Raw genomic sequence first — 22,693 nt, 5'->3', positions numbered from 1 at the left:
ATGCATGCATGAATGGCCATATAGAAACCGTCGGCCCGTGGGCATTCCTTAGTTCCTCAGTACCGAAGCTTCCTAGTTATGTAATCCTGGGCAGGAACTTCCCCTCTCTAACAATTGGTTTCTCCGTTTGTTTAACTAGGCTAATAATTGTTCTTACTTCATTAAGTTGTATGAGTATTAAATAAAATAATCCATGATCCATTGAGCACTATGCCTGGCATATAATGTTAGCTATTTTTATTAGTAACTAATCTATTAGGGTAGAATGGGAGTAACTAATCATGACTGTGTAATATAAAAATATTGAGAAGTCTGTGCCACAAACGGGTAATATCAGTGAGAAAAGTGGGGCAAAGATTTGGAAGCAACTGGCAAACCCAGAAGAGACCAAAAAAATTTGGAAAAGTATTCAGAAACATAAATAAAAAGGAAGAAAGCTGTATACAAAATGGGTACATTAAATTCAGAAATAAAGAAACCACAGAAAAAAACCAGTTGGTTACAAATGTTATGAACAAGCCGTCTCAATGACAACATCACACATGAGACAGACATTTGCGCTCAGGTTCAGTAGACTGTGATAGAAGTTTCCAGGCTTCATAGAGAAGCGAAAGGCTCAATTATCATGTAAGCATGGATTTTTTTAACTGACATTTAATTGACACACAACACTACATTAATTTCAGTGCACAACATTGTGATTCCACAAGTCTATACCTTATTAGTACTATGCTCATGATTTTAAAGGAGCCTTGATATAACTACACATGAATCTACACTAATTGAAATTCTCAGAAGATCAGTTTCAAACCGTCATCTGAAACCATTGCTTTTAAAGTATAAAGTTGATGTTAATGTGCAGTGTGTGTGAAAGACGGATAGGAATGAGTATTAAACATATTCTTGTAGAGGCTGTAATAATGCAAAACAAACCCAATGAGAAACCTACGTGATTTCGGCACATTGTTCCCAAACAGACATAACCTTTCTTCTACAACACTTTTCTTCATTTTAGGTTTAGCTCTTTAACATTGGTACTCACATTTTCTGTTGGAGGCTGTCATACTGCCTACAGGAATTTCAGCTGCCTGTGAATCTTCTGGGCCTTTCTATTTTAAATGAAAAAATAAGTGATGAAAGATTAGCCATGGCCACCATTTCATTGTAAAATTGAAATATCTGGACAGTTATGCTGGTTTTTAAACATTTTAATACTCCAGAGTAGAGCAGAACTTTTAAATTTCACAGGGAAGCATAGAACGTAAAGCAGGAGGTCTGTGAACAAACTTCTGGCACTGTGCGCCTTGGGGCAAAGATAGCACTTTATGTAGATCAGAATCTTCCATACAGAGCTAGAGGCTGCTGGGACAGTCTGTAATCCAGGCTCTTAAATTATGTAAACCTTTATGAAATCCAAAAGCCGTAGAAACAGTTCTTGATTCTTGACCTAATTTGACAATTGTCCTGTGTGGTGGACTGTGGATGTAGGATTCATTTCCTGATGTCTAAGTACATCGTGTATTGTGGATAGAGAACAAAGCCATGCAGACCCAATGCCTCACATTACTTGTGATGGAATATTCTGTTTTGGGGGCTTTGCCAGCAGGTAAAAGAATCAGAAAGCAAGTCAACAGGGGTGCCTGGGTGGCTCAGTCGGTTAAGTGTCCGACTTCAGCTCAGGTCATTATCTCATGGTCCATGGGGTCAAGCCCTGCAGCAGGCTCTGTGCTCGGACCCGGGAGCCTGCTTCAGGTTCTGTGTCTCCCTCTCTCTGTCCTTCCCCCACTTGCACTCTGTTTCTCCCTCTCTTAAAAACAAATAAACATTAAAAAAAGAAAGCAAATCGACAGACTTTACAAAAGATAAATACAACAAATTAAACTGTTTCTATCCTTTCATATGACAGGTCAGATTCTGAAATTGACTTCTGTGAGTTAATATGATGTGATTTCATTTCAGAGACTGACTCATGGATTAGTTTCCGGAAACGTCATCCTCCGTCCCTGTGCCTCGGATTCTCATTCTGTTATGTGAAAAGAAGACTTTTCACAGGTAGTCCTTGCTTTTCTTAAGTTCACGTCACGCCATGTCGCTTTTAGCAAAAACCTACATTAGTACCTGTTTTCACTAACTGAAAGAAATCCAAAGAGGATTTTTGCTTTTTATGAAAAAAAAGCCAAGAGCACAAAATAGCACTCAGCATTCGTTTTGCAGCAAGCCTAAAGTGGTGCCATGTGCCCCAACACTGAGTGGCTCCCATAAGCTTGTTCCCAGCATCTCAGCATCAAGCCATCAGAGCTTGGCTCTGTATCTGGGAGCATCTGGGTTTTTTTTTGTTTTGTTTTCTTTTGTTTTTTTTTTTTGTTTTTAAAGCAGGTCCACACCCAGTGTGGAGCGCAACACAGGGTTTGAACTCACAACCCTGAGATCAAGACCTGAGCTGAGATCAAGAGTGGGATACTTAACCAGTGGAACCACCCAGGTGCCCCTGTGCTTTATTTTGATTTATTTCGTGCACCTCTTAGCAAAATGTGCCCGCAAGGTATCAAAATGTCCTAAGAGAGGTTATTTTGGGGGACTGGGAATACTCACAAGTTTTTCCACGTAAAGGAATGGTAATTGCTTCTTCACTTTATACCATTTTGGCTTACAAAAGTTTTCATAGAAATGCTCTATGTTTGGATAGTGAGGGAAAACTATCCTATTGAACATGTCCTTTTAAAAGCTTTTAAAAGCATATTTACCGGGGCGCCTGGCTGGCTCAGTTGGAAAAGCGTGTGACCCTTGATCTCAAGGTTATATGTTCAAGCCCCACGTTGATTGTAGAAATTACTTAAATAAATAAATAGACTTAAAAAAACTAAAAGCATATTCACATCATTCTATCACCCAAAGTTGTGAAAATGTTGAGCCATATTTCATGTGAAGCCTAAGCACCTTTTTTAAAAATGTAAAACAGAGAAAGTAAATGTATATCTCACATAGTGGAACAGTGGCCACTACTCAAAAGATATGATGGGCAATTTTTGGATAAGGGGCTGAGAAGTAAGGTAGGACCTGAAGGATATAGGATAAAAGTGAACAAGAAAACAATGTGATTTTTCTTTACACTATATCAAAGGCCTGGTTACCATAGAAAGGTTCTATGGATCTAGTAAAAGGCAGGAGTGCAAAAATTTATGCTAAGGTTTTCCCTCCAAAACCATATACTGTGTAAAGGGATTTAGAGGCAAGCATCCAAGACTCCTTGACGGGTGAGAATTATGAGTTTCCCTCCTCCCTGAAAAACCAGGAACTTGAACCAAACAATCCTAAAAGTTCATATTATTTCTATCACTTAAAGTTGATCTTGCAGCTAAAACAACCAGAGGAATAGTGAGTATAGTATTAGTGAACCGGCATATTCAAATAGTTCAAAACTCACAAGGTTAGCTAGCATCGGACATTTACTTATACGGGTCTTGGGATTCCGAACCCTTCATTGAAACGGAATAAAATCGGCATTAAACTGATTATAAAACTAACCTCAGCCTGAAATTATCTTCTTCCAAGCCATATGTGAAGCATCTAAGCCATAAACATAATAAAGGCTTTGAAAGTCACTTTTTTAAAGGGATGGTTTTGTTCCTAATTGAGTTAGCTCTAGATCTGTGATCTACCAGCAGACTTCTATTTGCTGTGGCAATGTCCCAGGCACGGCTTACTTATTTCCACTCGGTCAGGAATCTATCCTTGAACTGTAAACCCTTCCCCCAATGGCCATGGTTAGAGGAGACAAGTGTTCTGTTACATGTCACTTTCAGATTCTTCCTGTCCCTTTACTTGCTACTTTAAGAATTAGAGTAGGAGCATTGTTTTCAACCTGATGGGAGGCTGTGTTTTGCAAATTTGCGTGGAATATTTGTCCCGGAAAACTCAGTGTAACAGAAGCCACTTACGAGACATCTTATGGGGCAGAATCAATTATCTTCTGCAGTACAAAATGATCACCCCACTCCTAGAGTAGCAGGATTCTCGAACAGAGTCATGACACTGAGGTTTTTCTTTCTAGGAAGCAACTTTATTCCTGCGGGCACTGCTCAGTTGGGTTCATACCTGAAGAACTGAGCCCTGAACGTCGTATGGCATAGCTTTCTATATATTTCCTATTTATTTGTCTCCCATATATGGTAACACACAGAAACATGTGGTCTGATTAAGTGGTCTCATGTTACAAGGTCATGAGGGATGTTGTCACGCACGCTCATAGCCGGTTACCTTGAGGTTTCTTTCTTTCTTTTTTTTTTTCTTTTCTTTCCTTAGGGAGGGGACCCTACCACACTAGCTGCACTAATTCCTTGCTCACAATTTATTTGGCCCCATCTGGTCATGGCTAAGGATTCCTCAGAATGGAAAACCTGGAGGTCAACGGGTTTATGAAACCCTGTAAACAAAATGATCAAGATGTATTTTATGCAATCTAATCATATATGCTTCAACGTGGTGCAGATACCAAGGATTTGAATCCGTGGGGAAAAAAGCTTTTTATTCTTTAAAACAGCTTTCAGGTGCTTGGCAAAGCTTCCCAAACTACTTATCATGGTTCAAAACAGGCAAATCACAAATAGATATTCATCTAGCCTACTGATTTTCATCTGTTCATTAAGGAACAAAGGAAGGAAGGTAATCAGATCAGTAGAATACCTCAGATCGGTAACCTACCAACGGGATAGTGGAAGCAGATTTGCCTCTGCCTGACTGGTCACTTAATTCAGAGTTGAGCGCAAGATGGTGGGAATGTTCCACGTGCCCATTAACCAATGACATGCCCTGCTGGATGAGGATGGTTTAAAATTAGTGCTGAAGCCAGAAGAACACAGGTGCAGCCTTTGTGAATTCCATGGTTCTATTTAACATCTTGCGTATTGGCCAAAGTGGCGGGCTCGTTGTGGCAAATACTAAAATGTCTCACCTTGGAGAAGCACAGGCCAGTTCTGAAACATTGTGCATATTCTGAATGCCCTAAGAATGAAACTTTAAATACGTCTAGTTGTGATTTTAAGAGACTTGAATAGTGGTTGTTTTGATATTGTCTTTTGTATTTACTGAAAAAGTATATTTACTATGAAATTAAATTTGGAATTCTTTCTGCTGGAGATACCAAAAGGATGATAACTGAAACTATATCACACCCTATAACAATGAAATTAATATCTTCAGAAACATATTCATCAATTAAAGCACTTATACCTTCTAAAATATTCACATTCCCTTTATTTTACTCAATATAAGGAGTCTTGAAATATGTTCTCAAACCTTATTGTAAGTTCTCTGACAAGTCCAAGGACAGTCTGAATAAACTTTTCATTTTTGGATGCCCAGAATTTATTTCACTCACTCCCACCCTGGCTAAACTTCTAATTGTCACATACAAGCTGACAGGCTGGCTTTGTAATTTAGTTTTCCCAGGCTAAGAACGCCAATCTATTGTGTACAAAGGGGATCTGATAGTTACTTCTGTGCTTGAGATGAGAACCCCTCCTGAGGAGGTTAAGTTGTTGAATGTGCAGGGTGGGGACTGTGGTCAAAGATGGTTTGACCATCAATTACTATAGCCTCCTAGCGTGAGCTCCAGGACAAAGAAAAACTTTGCTTCATTAAAGCTTTCACAGAAAAGCTGAAAGAAGTGTAAGGTGATCACTCAGATATTCATTCCCAAGATCCACCATTACCATTTACTAAAGCCATTTTACCACCTGTCTATCCATCTATCATCCCTCTGTCCATCCATAAAACCATCTTAATTTTTGACACACAGACTTTGTGCCTCAAATACATTTAGGAATCGTAATAAACAAGTGCTGATATTTTACATGACTGCTAATGTTTTCCCTGAGCACAGACATTATGAATTACGTGCACAAGTAGAAAGCCAGAAAATACGTAGAAAAACCATAGCAGACCGCAGAGCCCCAGGACTTTGTAAGGAAAATTTACTTTATTTTAGTCTCCCACAGTTGTTTGTAAGCATTTACCTTTTTAACCATCCCACCAGACAGTTAATCTATTGTCTTATAGGATAACGTGTAAGAGCAACGCAAATCCATGAAAAAAAACCATACTGCATTTTATATTTCATCACAGACCCAGAAACTGATCAAACAAATACAGGTACAATGCAAGCAATTATTCAACCCACAAAAAAAAAAAAAGAAAAAAGATCTGCCACAAACCCCATTTCTGAGCGCCTTGTTCTTATAATTTTCAGTGGTTTTAAGATAGAAAATGATGGGTAATTTTGTGAATTTGCAAAGTTTTTGTCTCCATGTTTATTTGTTTCGGGTTATGAAAGACATCCAAAACACTCATTAGTGCGTAGGCCTTTCAGCCCCTTCATTCCCAGACATGAAATGGTCTCCTGTTTCTAACCTAGCCATGAAGGTCAAAGAGCAGGTTTTAACAAGTACCTTAACGGGCCAGCAACACATGTTTAAAAAATTAAGAACCATACTTAGAGGGAAGCTGCCAGTCAGCGTGACTGGAGATCAGAGCCCCATCCCTCACATAGAGAGCATCACGAAGACGTCAGTCACTTTTGAACAAGTACTTTTGAAATAAGGGAGGAATATTATGAAGCCCTAAAGCAAAGATAAAGAAAATTTTAAATATACCTTGGTATTTGGTGATACGAGAAGAATAAAACATTTTTCGATCAAGAAAAATCCATGGATGCCTCCAATTAGGCCTAACAGTTTCCAAATATGACCTTTGCTCTCATGGACATGTCCAAACTCTGAGCCTTCCTGCTTGTGTAAACCAAGAACCTTTAAAAAAAAACAAAAGCAAACACAAAAAGGAGACACAAAGAAATGACTTACGATGGCTTAAATGTTAATTAATAGGCCCGGTATTAAATATATTCACCTTTCATTCTGGGGAACCCCGTGACAACCGCTGGAATCATTGAAAGCCACGTTTGCTTTCAGTTGTACGAATACTTCCACTAGATGATTTAATCAGGGTCAAATAAAATGTGCACAAGGGAAAAGAAAGGAGAACTTTAACCCTAAATTTTGAGATATTCTCAGTCCCTGTCTTTTCCTAGGAGTTCAATCCATACCTGTTTGCCCAGCAAGTCTTTAATAACAGATGAATATATTTTATACCCAGAAGAAATATAAAGATACATTTCATCCAGGGTTTACTCTCTCCACACCCCATTGCAATTAAAGAAAACTTTTAGGGGCGCCTGGGTGGCTCAGTCGGTTAAGCGACCGACTTCAGCTCAGGTCATGATCTCGCGGGTTCGTGAGTTCGAGCCCCGTGTCGGGTTCTGTGCTGACAGCTCAGAGCCTGGAGCCTGCTTCGGACTCTGTGTCTCGCTCTGTCTCTCCCCCTCCCCTGCTCACGCTCTGCCTCTGTCTCAAAAATAAGTAAAACATTTAAAAAAATTTTTTTAAAAAGAAAACTTTTATTAAATATTCTGATACGTAAGAAATCCGCCTGAACGATATCTTCCACTGAGTGTATACCCAGCAGTACTGTCCGCTTGGAGAAACAAAAGGATACATGAAATGCATTAGGAATTTTCCTCTAGTTGACTCATCCCATTGGTTGACCTCATGATTTCTTGTGAGCTAGTAAATCATTATGTATCATATTCCTTCCCCAGGAGAAGGCAGTTTGGCAAACAGCTCAGTGGTTTCTACATTTAGGATGTTAGTGACCATCAAATTTAAAAAAACAAAAAAGGAAAAAGATTCTATGCATACATATTGTATGTGCATGTGTTCATACGTCCACGCGTAGATTTAAGTGTGTATGCGCATGTGCACATAATGTACTCACATGTGTGAGTAAATGTGTGCATCTAAGTGTACACGATGAGTTTATGAACCTAACTAAAATCCAATATACAGTAGGCAGCTTTTCCTTTTGGTAAAGGCATTAGGAAGGATACCTATCTAATATTCGCAATTACCATTATTTCACAAAACAGGGGACGTGGTAAGGTCACAAAACAAAACAGAAGCAGACCCCACAATCTCAGAATCAAATGCAGACCTTTAAGTTGAATAAATTTTGCTAGTCAAAAAAAAAAGAAAAAAGAAATCCTGACAGTGGTATTTTTCTCATTTCCGTGTGGCCTTCTGAACCCTGGCCATGGATCTCGTTCAGGAACCACTGATTTTTCTAGCTTTCCACCACACTGGTACCGCATTGTTCTTCCTTTCCCCAGTAACGTTTGTCCGCATCTCTTCCCTCAAGTAAAACACTTGCCTTCCAATTTTCGTGAAACCTGGCTAATCTTTTAAGCTCCTCTCCGGAACGTGTCTCTGCAGAACCCGCTGACGGCCCCCCAAACCCCAAGCCCATGCCCTGCTGCTGGGAGATGTGAGCCCCCCATTGGGAGAGGCGCGGGAAGCCTTAAGACCCTCTAGCTGTTTTGCAGTGAACAGCCCTGAAACCGCTAAAGGGACCTAGAAAAAGGCCTCGGCCGCTTCCTCAAGCCAATAAGCCCTGAAATATTTCCAGAAAATTAGATTACGAGGGAAATTAAAACAAATAATGGTTTGTTTCATTTTCCAATGCTCACTTTGTGATTTTTCAAAACATCTAATAATCATTGAGCCTTTAAGCAACAAGAGTGACCCTGTAGGAAATTGCCAGAGGCTGGTGGAAATTTTTAACATCTCCGGCTTTGCAAGAAGAGGGCTCATTTGCCCATCATTGTCCAGTCTCAAGAGATTTCAGAGGGAAGAAATAACCTCATCTGGAGACCCTTCCGTCTGAACTCTTGCATGTCAGGTCCTGGACCTTTCATTTTTGACAAATAAAGAGCCTCAGAAAACTTCAGCCAAGAGCCAGCTTCCTGAGGCTTACGTTTTTCTTAAGGAAAATCTAGATGTTATTAGCCCAACAAAAAATTCATTTCGATGGTTCAGATGAGGAGAGCTTAATGATGGTGTAAGGGCAGAGGTGTAGGCAGAAAGGCAGGTACAAGGGGTTAATGAGACACCCAGAAGCGAGTAACCCCAGAAAACCATTTCCACTCTTGGGGCAGAAAGGGCAAAGGTTGGAAATAATGTTTCTGCAGCTCAGTGGGAAGAGGAGTCGGGGAGAAGGGCTCCCACAGGAGGAGCTGTAATATTGTAGGAAATCAGCTGCTTCTAGAGCAGGTGCAGAGCCAGGAGAGAGTGAGGAAGAGATATCTCTGCTACTCTCTCCTCCTACCCTGGCTTTTCTGTTGTGCCTTCCATTGGCTCAATCCAGACAACAACGCAGCCTGCAAGGGAGCTGCAGAGGCACAACTGTCTGGGGCGGAAAAACACAGCAGAGAGGGCAGAGACGGGATCTGATGAGAGTTGGGGGCAACTGGAGAAAACTCAATGCAACCTCTGGCAACCCATTCATTTTTATTGGCAGATAATTAGTGAAAACTTCCTGAAGTTTTCTTCATAGGAATCTGCATCTGATCACCTTTTTTTTTTTTTTTTGGTTTATTTAAAAAATAAGAATAACCCGTGGTAAACCTAAGGCTTGGCTATCTCTTTTCCTCTGTAAGTGCTTTGGGGAAATAACACTTATTTCCAAAGACAACTGGAAATGGCCACTGCATTGATTCATCCAAGTCCCTTTGAAATTTTGCATCAACACCTCCAGTGACTAAATGGAAATGGAAATGAGAAACACACCATTGCAAACAGGAAAAGAGTTACCTGAGGGATAAGGTGGAGCAGAGCATCCCCGGAAAGCGTCCCGACGGCCAGACCCACAAACAGCTGTAAAATAAGCCTGTAGTTCTCCTCACAGTTGTGGAACAGAATCAGCGTTGTCCCAAGCATGGAGCCCAGTGTGAGCAGGGCCACGGCCACTGTGCTGTAGCCGTATTCTAAGCCAAATGGAGATTGCAAAGCAGTCAGTGCTCCTCATTTGCTAGGAGTGCCCTGGCCAGTGAAAATGCCAGAAGAATCCATCTTATGATACAGGTGGTCGGGATACGGAATTGTTTTATGAGTGTTATAGCGTGTAAAAGGTCTTAAATTTTCTTTCTTTCTTTCTTTTTTTTTTTTTTAATGTTCATTTATTTTGAGAGTGAGCTCTGAGAGAGAGCCGGGCAGGGACAGAGAGATGGGAGAGAGAGAGAATCCCAAGCAGTCTCCTCCACCGTCCGCACAAAGCCCGATGCGGGGCTCAGTGTCACAAATGGTGAAATCACAACATGGGCCCAAGTCAAGAGTCGGATGCGTAACCGACTGAGCCATCCAGGCACCCCTAAAAGGTCTTGATTTTTAAGGAAAAGAATGAAAAGACTTTCACCGTTAACCTTTTTGCTTTGAAGTTACCCTGACTACGTCCTACTAAAATCACTACGGCAAACAAGGACCTAGCTCATCTCCCACCCCCAAAGAAATTATTAATTTCCCCCACTTTAAACTATAACATATGCTGCCATAGACTGGTGGTGATTTCCTTCTAATCCCATCTAAATCTTTTGACGCCAAGGAAGCAGAGTGGCAGAGGGAGCACACAGTTTGGGGCCACCGGAGACCTACGTTTCTGTACAAGGTGAGTACCTTCTTCCAAAAATTTTCAAAATTATCTGTAATGTTGAAAGTGTTTATTACTCTCCGTGCCTAAAATGAGCGATCATATCGGTAAAAACTGATCGATGAATGTGTGATGGTTGATAATATAAATTTGGACAGCCTAGGTTTTAAATTATTGCAATAATCTTCTAGAACCCCTAAGTTGATCCCATGTTGGCAGGTTTCTGAATTTTCAAAAAACGTTCAGGGGGTGCAATTTTTAAGATTATTCAAACAAGAGCAAATATGTGTGAGGGAAGAAGAGACAAGGAAGAAAAGAAAAGATTAAGAGAAAGGAAAAAAGTGGCTTTCAGTGTCACGCAGAGTTGATCTTTGAAAAATGCAAGAGTTAAGCTACAGAGGGGTGCTTGGGTGGCTCAGTCAGTTAGGTGTCCGACTTCTGCTCAAGTCATGATCTCATGGTCCATGAGTTCGAGCCCCGCGTCGGGCTCTGCGCTGACGGCTCGGAGCCTGGAGCCTGCTTCGGATTCTGTGTCTCCCTCTGTCTCTGCACCTCCCCTGCTCATGCTCTGTCCCTCTCTGTCTCAAAAATAAGTAAACATTATTAAAACATTTTTAAAAGCTACAGAAAAGAAAATTTTATTAAGAAAATCATAAAAATAGTGTGCCTGAGTGGCTCAGTTGGTTGAGCTTCCCAACTCTTGATTTGGGCTCAGGTCATGATCCCAGGGTCATGAGATTGAGCCCCCCATGCTGGGCTCCACACTGAGCATGTAGTCTGCTTGAGATTCTTTCTCTCTCTCTTCCTCTGCCCCTCTCCCTGCCTTACTCTCTCTCTCTCTAAAAGAAAAAAGACAAAGAAAGAAAGAGAGAAAAAGAAAATCATGAGAGAAAATACATTTACAATACTCTATTATACATAAAAAAGCTGCATATAAGTGGACCCCTGCCATTCAAACCCATGATGTTCAAGAGTCAACTGTATAAATAAATGATTTGGGGATAAAGAGTTTTTCGGGCCACCATTTTCCTTTGGTTGCAGATACTCAGAGCAAATACTTGTCCTACTTCTTTAGAAATTACTAACAAGCCATGGCAAACTGGTCTGTAAACAACGAAGGAAGTTAATTACAAAATTAAACTATCCTTACTGACTACAGATAAGTTAAATCAAACAATTCAATTACCACACTACTTGAGGCCTATTGTAGATTTTAAGAAACGATCATCTAGGGGCGCCTGGGTGGCGCAGTCGGTTAAGCGTCCGACTTCAGCCAGGTCACGATCTTGCGGTCCGTGAGTTCGAGCCCCGCATCGGGCTCTGGGCTGATGGCTCAGAGCCTGGAGCCTGTTTCCGATTCTGTGTCTCCCTCTCTCTCTGCCCCTCCCCCGTTCATGCTCTGTCTCTCTCTGTCCCAAAAATAAATAAACGTTGAAAAAAAAAAATTAAAAAAAAAAAAGAAACGATCATCTTAAAATTTGTTATAACAGAAAACATTCTATTCTTCCCATTCTGGTTCTTTTCTGGAAGGTTCGCCCTCTACACTAATTTGTGTCAATGATAAAAGCTGGCAACATGATAATAGACTTGTGATTTTAAGAGCACTTTTATTGAATTCTATGTTCTAAATTAGACAGGAGTCTAATATTAAAATAGAGTTGGTAGTGTACTCAAAAGAAGCAAACACTTGCAATTTTTAAATTTTTCCATTCTTATCACTACCCCTTCACTTCTAGGGAACCTCTCCATAAAACAGTTGTTGTTCAAAGGATAGAGAGGACTCTATACTTAACAATGGTTAAATTTCATTTCAATTTCAGTTTGTTACCACAATTAAAAAATTTAAAAATATGGGTACCTGGATGGCTTATCAGTTAGGCATCCGACTCTTGATTTTTGACTCAGGTCATGATTTTAGTTTGTGGGGATCCAGCCCTGTGACAGGCTCTGTGCTGACAGCACGGAGCCTGCTTGGGATTCTCTGTCTCCCTGTCTCTCTGCCCCTTCCTCTCTCTCTCTCTCTCTCTCTCTCTCTCTCTCTCTCTCTCGCCCCCCTCTAGATAAATAAGTAAACTTAAAAAAATTAAAAAATAATAAAAATCATTTGGAATGGTCATATACCTACCTAGAGGTTTCACTTTGTTCTGTCATAATAAAAATACCTATGTTATAAAAACATCCCTGGAGATATTTAACCAAGGTTCATATCATACTCTTCGACAAACAGACTGTATGGGGGAGTATCATTCTTCTCATCAAATACATAAATTAAAGACAGCTGAAGTTTAACATGAGCACCTGGATGTCTAATATGTTTCAAAGTTGCCACATTTTTATGAAAGCTACAAAAGGTCAGAAAATGTTGAGAATTCACAAGGATAAATTAGGGCGTGGCATTTCCCAGGCAAAAGACAAAGTTTCCAGTCCTTTGATTCTTCTTCTACTCCTCTCCCCTTTGTCCTGAGGGCAACTACAGCTGGTATTGGAGGGGAATGGACACTTCCTTTTTAAAAAAAAAAAAAATTTTTATTTTATTTATTTTTGATAGAGAGAGAGAGAGAGAGACAGAGCACAAGTGGGGGAGGGGCAGAAAGAGAAGGAGACACAGAATCCGAAGCAGGCTCCAGGCTCCGAGCTGTCAGCACAGAGCCCGATGCAGGGCTTGAACTCACAAATTGCAAGATCATGACCTGAGCCGAAGTCGGACGCTCAACCGACCGATCCACCCAGGAGCCCCTGGAATGGACACTTCCTAACTCTAGGGCTTAGAAACGTTCAGGTCCTCTGTGAATCAGATTTCACCTGCTCTCATGTGGCAAAGATCGCCTGAAAACCATAAAATCTGACGTTTGTGGCAATAGGACTCTGCTAATTACCCCAGGTCCTCATATAGGTGTCATGACGTCTTGACTGGAGTCAGGCAACTTATAGAGTTTCTATTTAAATGTTTCGCATCATTATAATAGAACTTGACCTAATAATTAAACACCTAGCCATTCTTAGGCAGCTGCTTTGAACATATCTGAAACCTGACTTATACGTGGTCATAACACTGTTTCCTGGAAACTCAACCCAACCTGGAACTTTGGGGTCAGGTCCCGGCACACCAAACACTACTCTTAGTAACGTCTCCTATGCCTCCTTCCTACATTTTCTGATATTTAAGCCTTTCCCTTAAGTCACATAATGCAACACTTTAAATCGAGCACAGTAATGTTTGGCTAGGTTCCATAGTGAGTGCGATTTCTCTGAATTTTTCTCAGGAAGACTAGTCCCTAGAAGGATCTAGGTGTTCATGAGAAAGAAAAACAATTCACAGCTCTGCAGTTCAGAAACCTATTTTGTAGCGGCCTGTTTGAAGCAGACACCATGGGAGGTGGTGGGAATGTAAATGTGAACTTACTCCTGGAGTCTCCCAGGTGCCCGTGCTTCTGTCCCTCTTACCCATTTCAGAACCATCACTGCTCACCAGGTGCTGAATTATGTAGTTGCTCACTTTTAATGAGAGCTCAGTTTTAATGAAATTCTTTTCCTTTCAGCGAATGTGGTAGATATTTAGGTCTGGCAAGGTTTCTGTTCACATGAACTCTTCAAATGAGCCACTGAATGTGGCACAATTCCCTGTGAGTTAGGAGTGAGCAGATGGACAATTCATCCCGGATGGGCATCACGAGGCTATCGCAAAGAGAAAGCAAAATGCTCTGAAAAAACCATACACAAGGCCCTGGGATCACTGGTAATATTTGGAATGGTGCCTGCATTCACGGTCACATTTTTGTGGTCCATCACGAATGTTCTCAGGCCACTATTTCCTTTTCTTTTAAATACACAGTGCTTTAAATTCCACAACACAGTTTCGTACCCGTTATCCCATTTGAAACTTACAGCTACCCCAAGAAGGCATAGAGCTCACCTACCGCAGTAGGGCTACAGTGAGTAGCACTGGGCAGGAAAAAAAAGACAGGCTCAGGGAAATAAAGAGATGGCTTAAGATCACAAGAGTGGGCTGGGGATAGAAGGCATGGCCCAGCTTTGCATTTCTGACCCCATCGTTAAGGTTCTTGCTCTCATATCATGCCCCTTCTCAACTATGAACTAAGTTGGTCTATGACTCAGTCATATACATGGGACAAAAATCAATTTATATAACGTACATACAAACTATAAAATATTCAGTGAAGGGTACTGTAGCATAGTGGCTGACAACAATGACTCTGGGGCCAGCTTGCCCGGGTTTGAATCCCAACTCCATCACTTACCTGCTGTGCGCCCTTGGGAAGGTCACGTAACCTCTATGTGCCTGTTTCTCTATCCGTAAAAGGGGGACATTGATAGTATCTAGCTCATAGCGTGCTTGTGAGGATGAAATGAGGTGAGACACGTAAAATGCTTTGAACAGCGTGTGGTATATAGTAAGTATCCATCCATTCACTGGTATTAGTGTGTACATTATATGCACCAACTTTCTGTTCACTGTTACTATTACGTACATTATGTGCACCAACTTTCCATCAACTGTTATTATTATGTACGTTATAGGCACCAACTTTCTCAGGGAAGAACCACAACTTACTCTCCAGAGTGGTTGGTGGGAGCTTTGTGTGTTGGTCCTCGAGCAGCTGGCAAGAACAGCTGAGCAATTGCTGGATGATTCCCGGACTCATTTGTTGAAAGTCTTCCTTCGAAATGGGTGAAAGGCTATTCTGGAGAAATATCTCCACCAGCTGCCCGGCAGAGAAGCAAGTCTGTTTGGGGGAAAACGTCATTGTTACTAATCTCAGCAAACAAACTTACCACCATCAGTTGCCATTCCCAAGGAGTCAGAACTAAACAGAATGGCTAAAAAGGACACATGAAGCCATGACTTCATTTTTTCTTCCCTGCAATCTTTGTGCATATATAATTTCCAAGGATTACTTTTCATCTCTGATCAAAGCCAGCTGTATCTCACTTTTATTTTGAGTATTATCTAGTAAGAGTTTTGCACACTTTTTTCCTTCCTGAAAACATGCAACCGTGTTTTACAATGTGTGGCATGGTTTGCTAGCCAGCAGGCTAAGGAAGCCTCAATGCTTTTGTTGTTTTTTAGTGGGGATGGCTTTGTAGCAACAAAACCGAGACTTCAAATGATAAACAGGTGCTCTGCGGTTATAAGATCATTGTCTTTAATATTCTCTGATTTAGTAAGCCTGTGTAGGCAACATGTATTTTCAAAAGCAATCAAAGTAAATATTTTAAAAAGTGAATGCTGTGTCAACCAGCTCGTGTGTAAACACTAAATGATATGGCTACCTTTGTAAGGGATGTCCCTTCTCCACAAAAACAACTGAAATCATTACGATTGCCTACTGCTGCTCCTCTATCTTTAAAGCCTTTCTATGTTGTATAGGCATATTTATAAGAGATCAGGATCATAGATAAAGAACAAATGCAAGACGTCTCTAAAAGCTGCCACAAGGAATTGGTCATCTCAGAAGTGTTAAGGGCTGATTTTGTGTGTCAGAAGTTACACTTAAAGGTTTCAATGTGTATAGTTCCACCAGCACAAATGGATGACCCTCGTGCAGAATCTTTGGGGTCTGAAGTCAGACCCTCGTGCAATATCTTCGTGAGCTCCAGTCACAATCAATAAGGTATTTTAAGAAACTCATCGACTTGCGAGGCTTTCCTGATTTGCCACGCTTTAGAACGTAGGGATTTTTAAGAAGGCACATTGCTAATCAGGAAATAATGATCACATATTTGCTGGGTTTTCCCACATACAATTTTTGGGGGGAGAAGATCCCGTGAATAAAAAATGTCCTATCTTGATCAGGAAATGTTTGGTGGCAGGGATGAGAAGCCACTTGAACCAGCAAGAACCAAGAGGAGATCGTATTGAAAGGACACTAAGGATCTCCAAGATTGAGAAGATAGCCACACCTCAAAAGGAACTCAATCTGAAGCTAGAAAATCAGAACCTAAAGTTGTTTTTTCTCTCTCTCTCACTCTCTCTCTTCGGGACCAAGTATTTTCTCCTTTCTCTTTCCCTCTGCATATATTTATTTCCTTTTACAGTCCGGTGTTTTCTCTTTCAGTAAACACATGGCCATATAAGCCCCAACTCTGAAGCGACCTCTCAGCCCACAAACCCAAGACTGAGTTGAGTCTGCAAGTCCTGACAGAGACCTGATTGCTACAGCAAAGCCACAGATGAACTCCCTTGGGTCAGACAACCCTCTGGTTCAATCAGTCTTGCCTCGAGATAGGAGGTGGGATCATTCCATTCGGACATGGCTGCCAGCCTCAGGCCTGTGGCTGAGGCAGGCATTTCTCAGAAAAAGGCTGGGCAAAACTCCAAAAGGCTTCTACTACAAAAAGCAGCAACAGAAAACTAAACTTGGGATTTTTTTTTTCTCCTTTTGTCAAAATAATTTATGCCAAAGACAGTATCTTCTGTTGCACCATTTGTTACTAATGGGATACAATGACTTCATCATTAAAGCTACTGACAACAGAAAAGGGAAACGAACACCAAACTTTTGATGACGAATCCTTCGTAATAAACATTCTCATTAAAAAGTGCTCGACTGCTAAGTAAAGCAGGGGAGAGAGGAAATGAACAGAATGCCATGCGTCTTTCCCCAGTTCATTGCCAAGAAATTGAATAGTTCTGGTCTTAGACTACCTTCTCCTAGAGTACGGATATTCTATTATAAGCTTCTGTGCCCTTGATCTTTATTTGCTGTTCCTGTACTATTCAGGTCCTTTGTTGGTTTTAAATTTCTTTTTGAAATCACTAACATAAATGGCCTTAAAGGTGATTCATTATATTCTGTAAAATTTTAAACCCCAAGATTTTTAAATAGTTTTTTTTTCAGTTTATTTTTGAGAGAGAAAGAGACTGAGTGAGAGCAGCTCTCTCTGGAGGGGCAGAGAGAGAGGGAGACATAGAATCTGAAGCAGGCTCCAGGCTCCGAGCTGTCAGCACAGAGCCCGACGCAGGGCTCAAACTCACAGACTGTGAGATCATGACCTGAGCCGAAGTCAGCTGCTTAACCGATTGAGTCACCTAGGTGCCCCGAACCCAAAATATTTTTAATAAAGAATAATATAGAATGAAAATTTAGATTATCCAGCCAATAACTTTTAAACTATCTTTATTTCCTGGGGCGCCTGGGTGGCTCAGTCAGTTAAGGATCTGACTTCAGCTCAGGTCATGATCTCACGGTTCGCGAGTTCGAGCCCCGCGTCGGGCTCTGTGCTGACAGCTCGGAGCCTGGAGGCTGCTTCGGATTCTGTGTCTCCCTCTCTCTCTGCCCCTCCCCTGCTCATGCTGTCTCTCTCTGTCTCTCAAAAATAAATAAATGTAAAAACAAAAATTTTTTTAACTAGCTTTATTCCCTTACATAAAATTTCAGTATATGTGTATCCTTGTGTTGATGTCATCAGACTTCTATGGTAACTTTACAAACATATTCTAAAGCAGTGGTTCCTGAACTTTAGTTTTGAGAATTGCTTGGATGGCTTCCTAACAGGCAGAGTGCTGGGCTCTACTTCTCAGAGTTTCTGATTCAAAGATGATGGGGTGGGACCTGAGAATTTGCATTTCCAAGAAGTTCCCAGACAATGCTGACACTGCTGGTCGAGGGACAAAACTTTGAGAACCACTGGTCTAAATAACATACACAGGTTCTTCAGATCTAGTCTATCGTAGTGTCCTATCAAGAGTCACAAGCAAAGTGACATGTTGGGACAGAGAAGAACCATTGAAAAGGTTGATTTTGTTTACTTGGCATTGGTAGCACAGCAAATGACTCTTACTGTTCCTAGAAGTCACATGCTTGGGGCGCCTGGGTGGCTCAGTCAGTTGAGCGTCCAACTTCCGCTCAGGTCATGATCTCGCGGTCCGTGAGTTCGAGCCCCGTGTTGGGCTCTGTGCTGATGGCTCAGAGCCTGAAGCCTGCTTCGGATTCTGTGTCTCTCCCTGTCTCTCTGCCCCTCCCCTGCTCGCACTCTTTTTCCCTCTCAAAAATAAATAAAAACATTTTTAAAAAACTTTTTTTTAAAGCCACGTGCCTTAGGTAGGTAGTTTCTAAATTTTAGGAAACAATCTGCATTTGTTATGAAGATAAGGTCTCCATTAGGCAAATTTGCCCCCTTCCCCAGAGCCAGTCCTGAAGAAGCATCTAAAAAGACTTCGCAAACAAAGACCAACACAGGCTTCAGCTCTCTTCACCTTGGGTTGAATACAATAAGCATGAGTTTGAAAGAATCAACTTTAATAAATGTCTTATATATACCGCACAAGTAACAAAAATTCACTTTTAAAAATATCTAATATTCTAATTAATAATCTGGTTTTGTCTCTAAAAAAAAAAACCTAGTGAACAAACAACAATAAAAAAGAAACAGACTCTTCGGTATGGAGACCTAACTAGTCGTTGCCAGAGTGGGGGGTGGGGAGGGTTGAAGGGGTTGGGCAAAACAGGTGAAGGGTATTAAGAGATACAAACTTCCAGGGGTAGGGACGGAATCTATGGTACTGTGCAATCATGTATTCATAACTCACAGGAAAAACGTTCCGAATTGTTAGCAATCTATAGGGGATTTTGCTCTTTTAAGGTACAAATTGTACCTTGCTCATCTGAGATACAAATAACAAAACTAGTTTTATTTAAGTCAACACTTCCCCAAGCAATAGCACAGTTAAGAGCACAGAATATGTAATCAACCTCTGTATATATCCTCAGTTTCTGTAAACATTAAGCAATTACTTATTAGCTCCATGCCTCAATTTCCTCATCTGTAGTATGGAAAAATATCTATAGTATGGAATAATAGACCCCGATCTCATATAGTTGTTATAATAATTAAATGAGGCAATGCAGGTGAAATAGCATTATGTCTAACACATCATACGTACTCAATAAGCATAAGCCATGCTCGTGGAACACCAGTTTCTCGGGATTTTAAATGGTTAGGGCAGGGAAGGATTCTAGAGTCAAAATTTGAGAATTGCTGGATTCAATAAGATCAAAGAAGTTTATTTGCTGAGAGACCTCCCAGATACCCTAATATGCCACAGTGTAATATGTATTTCTAGTATTTCCCACACCAATTTAATCATAGGACCCATTTCAAGAAATACCAAGACAGACAAGTGAATGTACTTTGGGGCATAACTTTAGGAAATATGGGTATAAATATGTTCATAGGTTCATACATCACCTTTTCTCAAAAACCTTCTCAGTGCTACCCACTATACAAATATTTCTCTGTTGCTCACAGCCCAAAGTAATCTCTTCAAAACCTTATCTAAGTTTAAAGCATTCATTCATCATTGTAAGTATATATGCAATGTCTGTGTCCTATTCCTACACTGTAGGTTCCAAAGGAGTTGTGCCTATTTTTTTTAATGTTTATTTATTTTAGAGAGAGAGAGAGAGAGAGAGAGATAGAGAGAGAGACAGAGCATGAGTGGGGGAGGGGCAGAGAGAGGGAGACACAGAATCCGAAGCAGGCTCCAGGCTCTGAGCTGTCAGCACAGAGCCCAATGTGGGGCTCGAACTCACAGACTGCAAGATCGTGACCTGAGCTGAAGTCAGATGCTCAGCCGACTGAATCACCTAGGTGCCCCGCGTTGTGCCTATATTTTTCAACACTGTATACCCAATGACCGTGATGGTGACTGGCAGGTAATAAATGTTCAGTATGTTTGTTGAGTTAATTATTCATGCATGCGATATAGATACAAGAGAGGAAGTATATCTGTATATCTATCTATATCTATCTACATCTATTGTCTTATTCTCCTACATGTCTTGGCCTCACATTTATGTCAGCAGAGACCCATTTGTAGAAGAAAACAACCCATGACCACTCCGTACAAATACAATATTTTCACATTGAAGGAAATACACATCATCCCTTAAGTTTTTCACAACTCTTACAGAACTTTCACCACTTTGACAGTAGCAACTGGTGGTGTAAGAAGAAGAATAACGATACCTTATCCCAGGAAACTGAACTGTCTTCTGACTCTTGGTCCATGGATACAGATAGATTAGGGTATCCCCAGTCATAGATTGTTAGGTTGTTTTGTTTCCTTTCAAGGCGATGGATTTTATCTTTTCGGATACAGGTACTTTTGGTCCAGAGAGTGTTGAGGAGTTGGTCTAGTTCTAGAAATTTCATACAAAATCTGGTGTCACATAGAATAAAGACAGGTCAATCTCAGGATAAGTACAATTTCTTATGGCCACAGCATAGATAGTTTGCTAAATAAATGTGGTCCTAATGAAAAGTCAAGACATTACTCTGAAAAGTAATAAAAGAACACTTATACTTCACGTGAATGTTAATCCCCTCACAAGATCTTGACTAAGCTTTGGGGCTGAATCAGTCTTACAAAGATGTTCCCACCACTTTTAACTCCTAGGGATGATACAGTGGGCAATTCCTCCAAAGAAACGCCTTCTCGTGAGCCAACTCTTTCTTTTTCTAGATGTTCCTCATAAAAATGCACACAAAGGATAGAACTGGCCTAATCCATAGGAAATTCATTTCCTTGAGGTATTACATACATCCTCCGTAGGTAAACTATGATATGTTTAAGTCAATCAAATTATTTTCCTTTTAAGGGTTTGTTTATGCAGAAACAAGAAAGGAAATGAAAGAGATCTGAGACTATAGAGACAACTGACTTTGTCGTCTAATACTATTGTAGTATGGTTTTCAGTTTATAGATTACAGTTTAGCTTCCCTTGGTACAGCTCGAGGCTCTTAAAAACTGACTAGTACAGGGGCACCTGGGTGGCTCAGTTGGTTAAGGGTCCAACTCTTGATTTTGGCTCAGGTCATGATCTCAAAATTCAGGAGGTCAAGCCCCACGTCAGGCTGTGCACTGACAGCATGGAGCCTGCTTGGAATTCTCTCTCTCCCTCTCCCCCTCTGCCCCTCCCCACCTTTCAAAAGTAAATCAATAAATAAAAATTTTAAAAAATTAATTGGTATGCAGAAAAATTAAGTATAGTGGTGAATTTCTTTGGATTTATCCATCAGCTTGCTTGGGAATACAACGTCCCTGGTATTTTCCTGAATGTCATCATCGAGGACAAGAAAAATTACAAACTAGAGTTACTACAATATCTTATTTTAAATGACTGGCTTTCAGCGAAAAGAAAATTATAAGACTTGCAAAAAAATGGGAACGTGTGACCCAGAATCAGGGAGGAAAGCAGTCAATAAATATGTCTTTGAGTATTCCCAGATGTTGGATTAAGCAGAAAAAGACTTGAAAGCAGCTATTATAAGTGCGCTGAAGGAACTAAAGGAAATCATATTTAAAGAATTAAAGTGTGACAATAATAAATCAGCAAATAGAAGAAATAAGAAAATCAAAATTATATAAAGGTCCAAATGGAAATTCTGGTGTTGAATATAGTGAGTGAGATGAAAAGTTCACAAAAGGAGATCAGCAGCGTATGTGAAATGGTAAAAGGAAAAATTACCGAAGACGAAGAAAGAATACCAGAAATAATCCAGTCTGACAGTTCATGCGCTCACACTGATAGCATGCAGCCTGCTTGGGATTCTCTTCCTTCCTCTCTGTCTGCCCTCCCACTCTGCCACTTGTGTGCTCTCTCTCAAAGTAAATAAATAAACTTAAAAAAAAAAAGAATTTATTCTTACTTTTCTTTACAAACCTCAATAAAATGAAATTGTGACGAGGGGAAGTTTTCCATTACAGAATTATTACACTAATAAATGAAGAAGAAAAGAGTCAATTAGAAGAACACCATTTCACAAGCTGCAAATAATCAATATAGACAAGTATCATCAATACCTTATGACTTCTCAAAAAGAGAAAACTAGATGTTATGTACCTTCTGGCGGAAGGTACTAACTCTAAGACAGCATCCTTCAAGTAAACAAACCACCTAATCAAATCTCTACAACATCCAATATACACGAAACACAGTGCATAGAAATGCATATTGGATGACTAGAAATGCAATCAGCAAAACCCAGATGTGATAAACAGTCCCCTTTTTTCTAACAAAAAAACCGTAGCGAAATAGAGAAGGAGTCGGGGAGAGGCATGACATCTATAAAGGGAAATTGAAGAGATATACCAACAATCTGCATTTTATGAACATTATTTAGATCCTGGTGTGATAAA

At 40.4% G+C, this 22,693-nt stretch overlaps 1 protein-coding gene across 3 annotated transcripts in view; it reads right to left on the bottom strand.

Moving 5' to 3' along the window:
- SLC39A12 (solute carrier family 39 member 12) overlaps positions 1-22,693 on the bottom strand; it is an 84,679-nt gene that overhangs the window by 39,492 nt on the left and 22,494 nt on the right. The window contains exons 4-9 of one of the 3 annotated variants that reach the window (XM_047067414.1): positions 20,521-20,693; positions 15,104-15,275; positions 9,699-9,871; positions 6,651-6,803; positions 4,702-4,812; positions 1,043-1,109 (exon numbers count right to left, since the gene is read on the bottom strand). In XM_047067414.1, the coding sequence (XP_046923370.1) occupies positions 1,043-1,109; positions 4,702-4,812; positions 6,651-6,803; positions 9,699-9,871; positions 15,104-15,275; positions 20,521-20,693 (849 nt within the window). The remainder of the gene's footprint in view (positions 1-1,042; positions 1,110-4,701; positions 4,813-6,650; positions 6,804-9,698; positions 9,872-15,103; positions 15,276-20,520; positions 20,694-22,693) is intronic. The other 2 variants (XM_047067415.1, XM_047067416.1) reach the window with 2 other exon arrangements.

Source organism: Lynx rufus, unplaced genomic scaffold (genome assembly GCF_022079265.1).
Source record: "Lynx rufus isolate CCGP_SWC_20201006 ecotype Redwood Valley unplaced genomic scaffold, mLynRuf1.p SCAF_7, whole genome shotgun sequence".
Taxonomy (NCBI): domain Eukaryota; kingdom Metazoa; phylum Chordata; class Mammalia; order Carnivora; family Felidae; genus Lynx; species Lynx rufus.
This window is presented reverse-complemented; position numbering and strand designations above follow the sequence as displayed.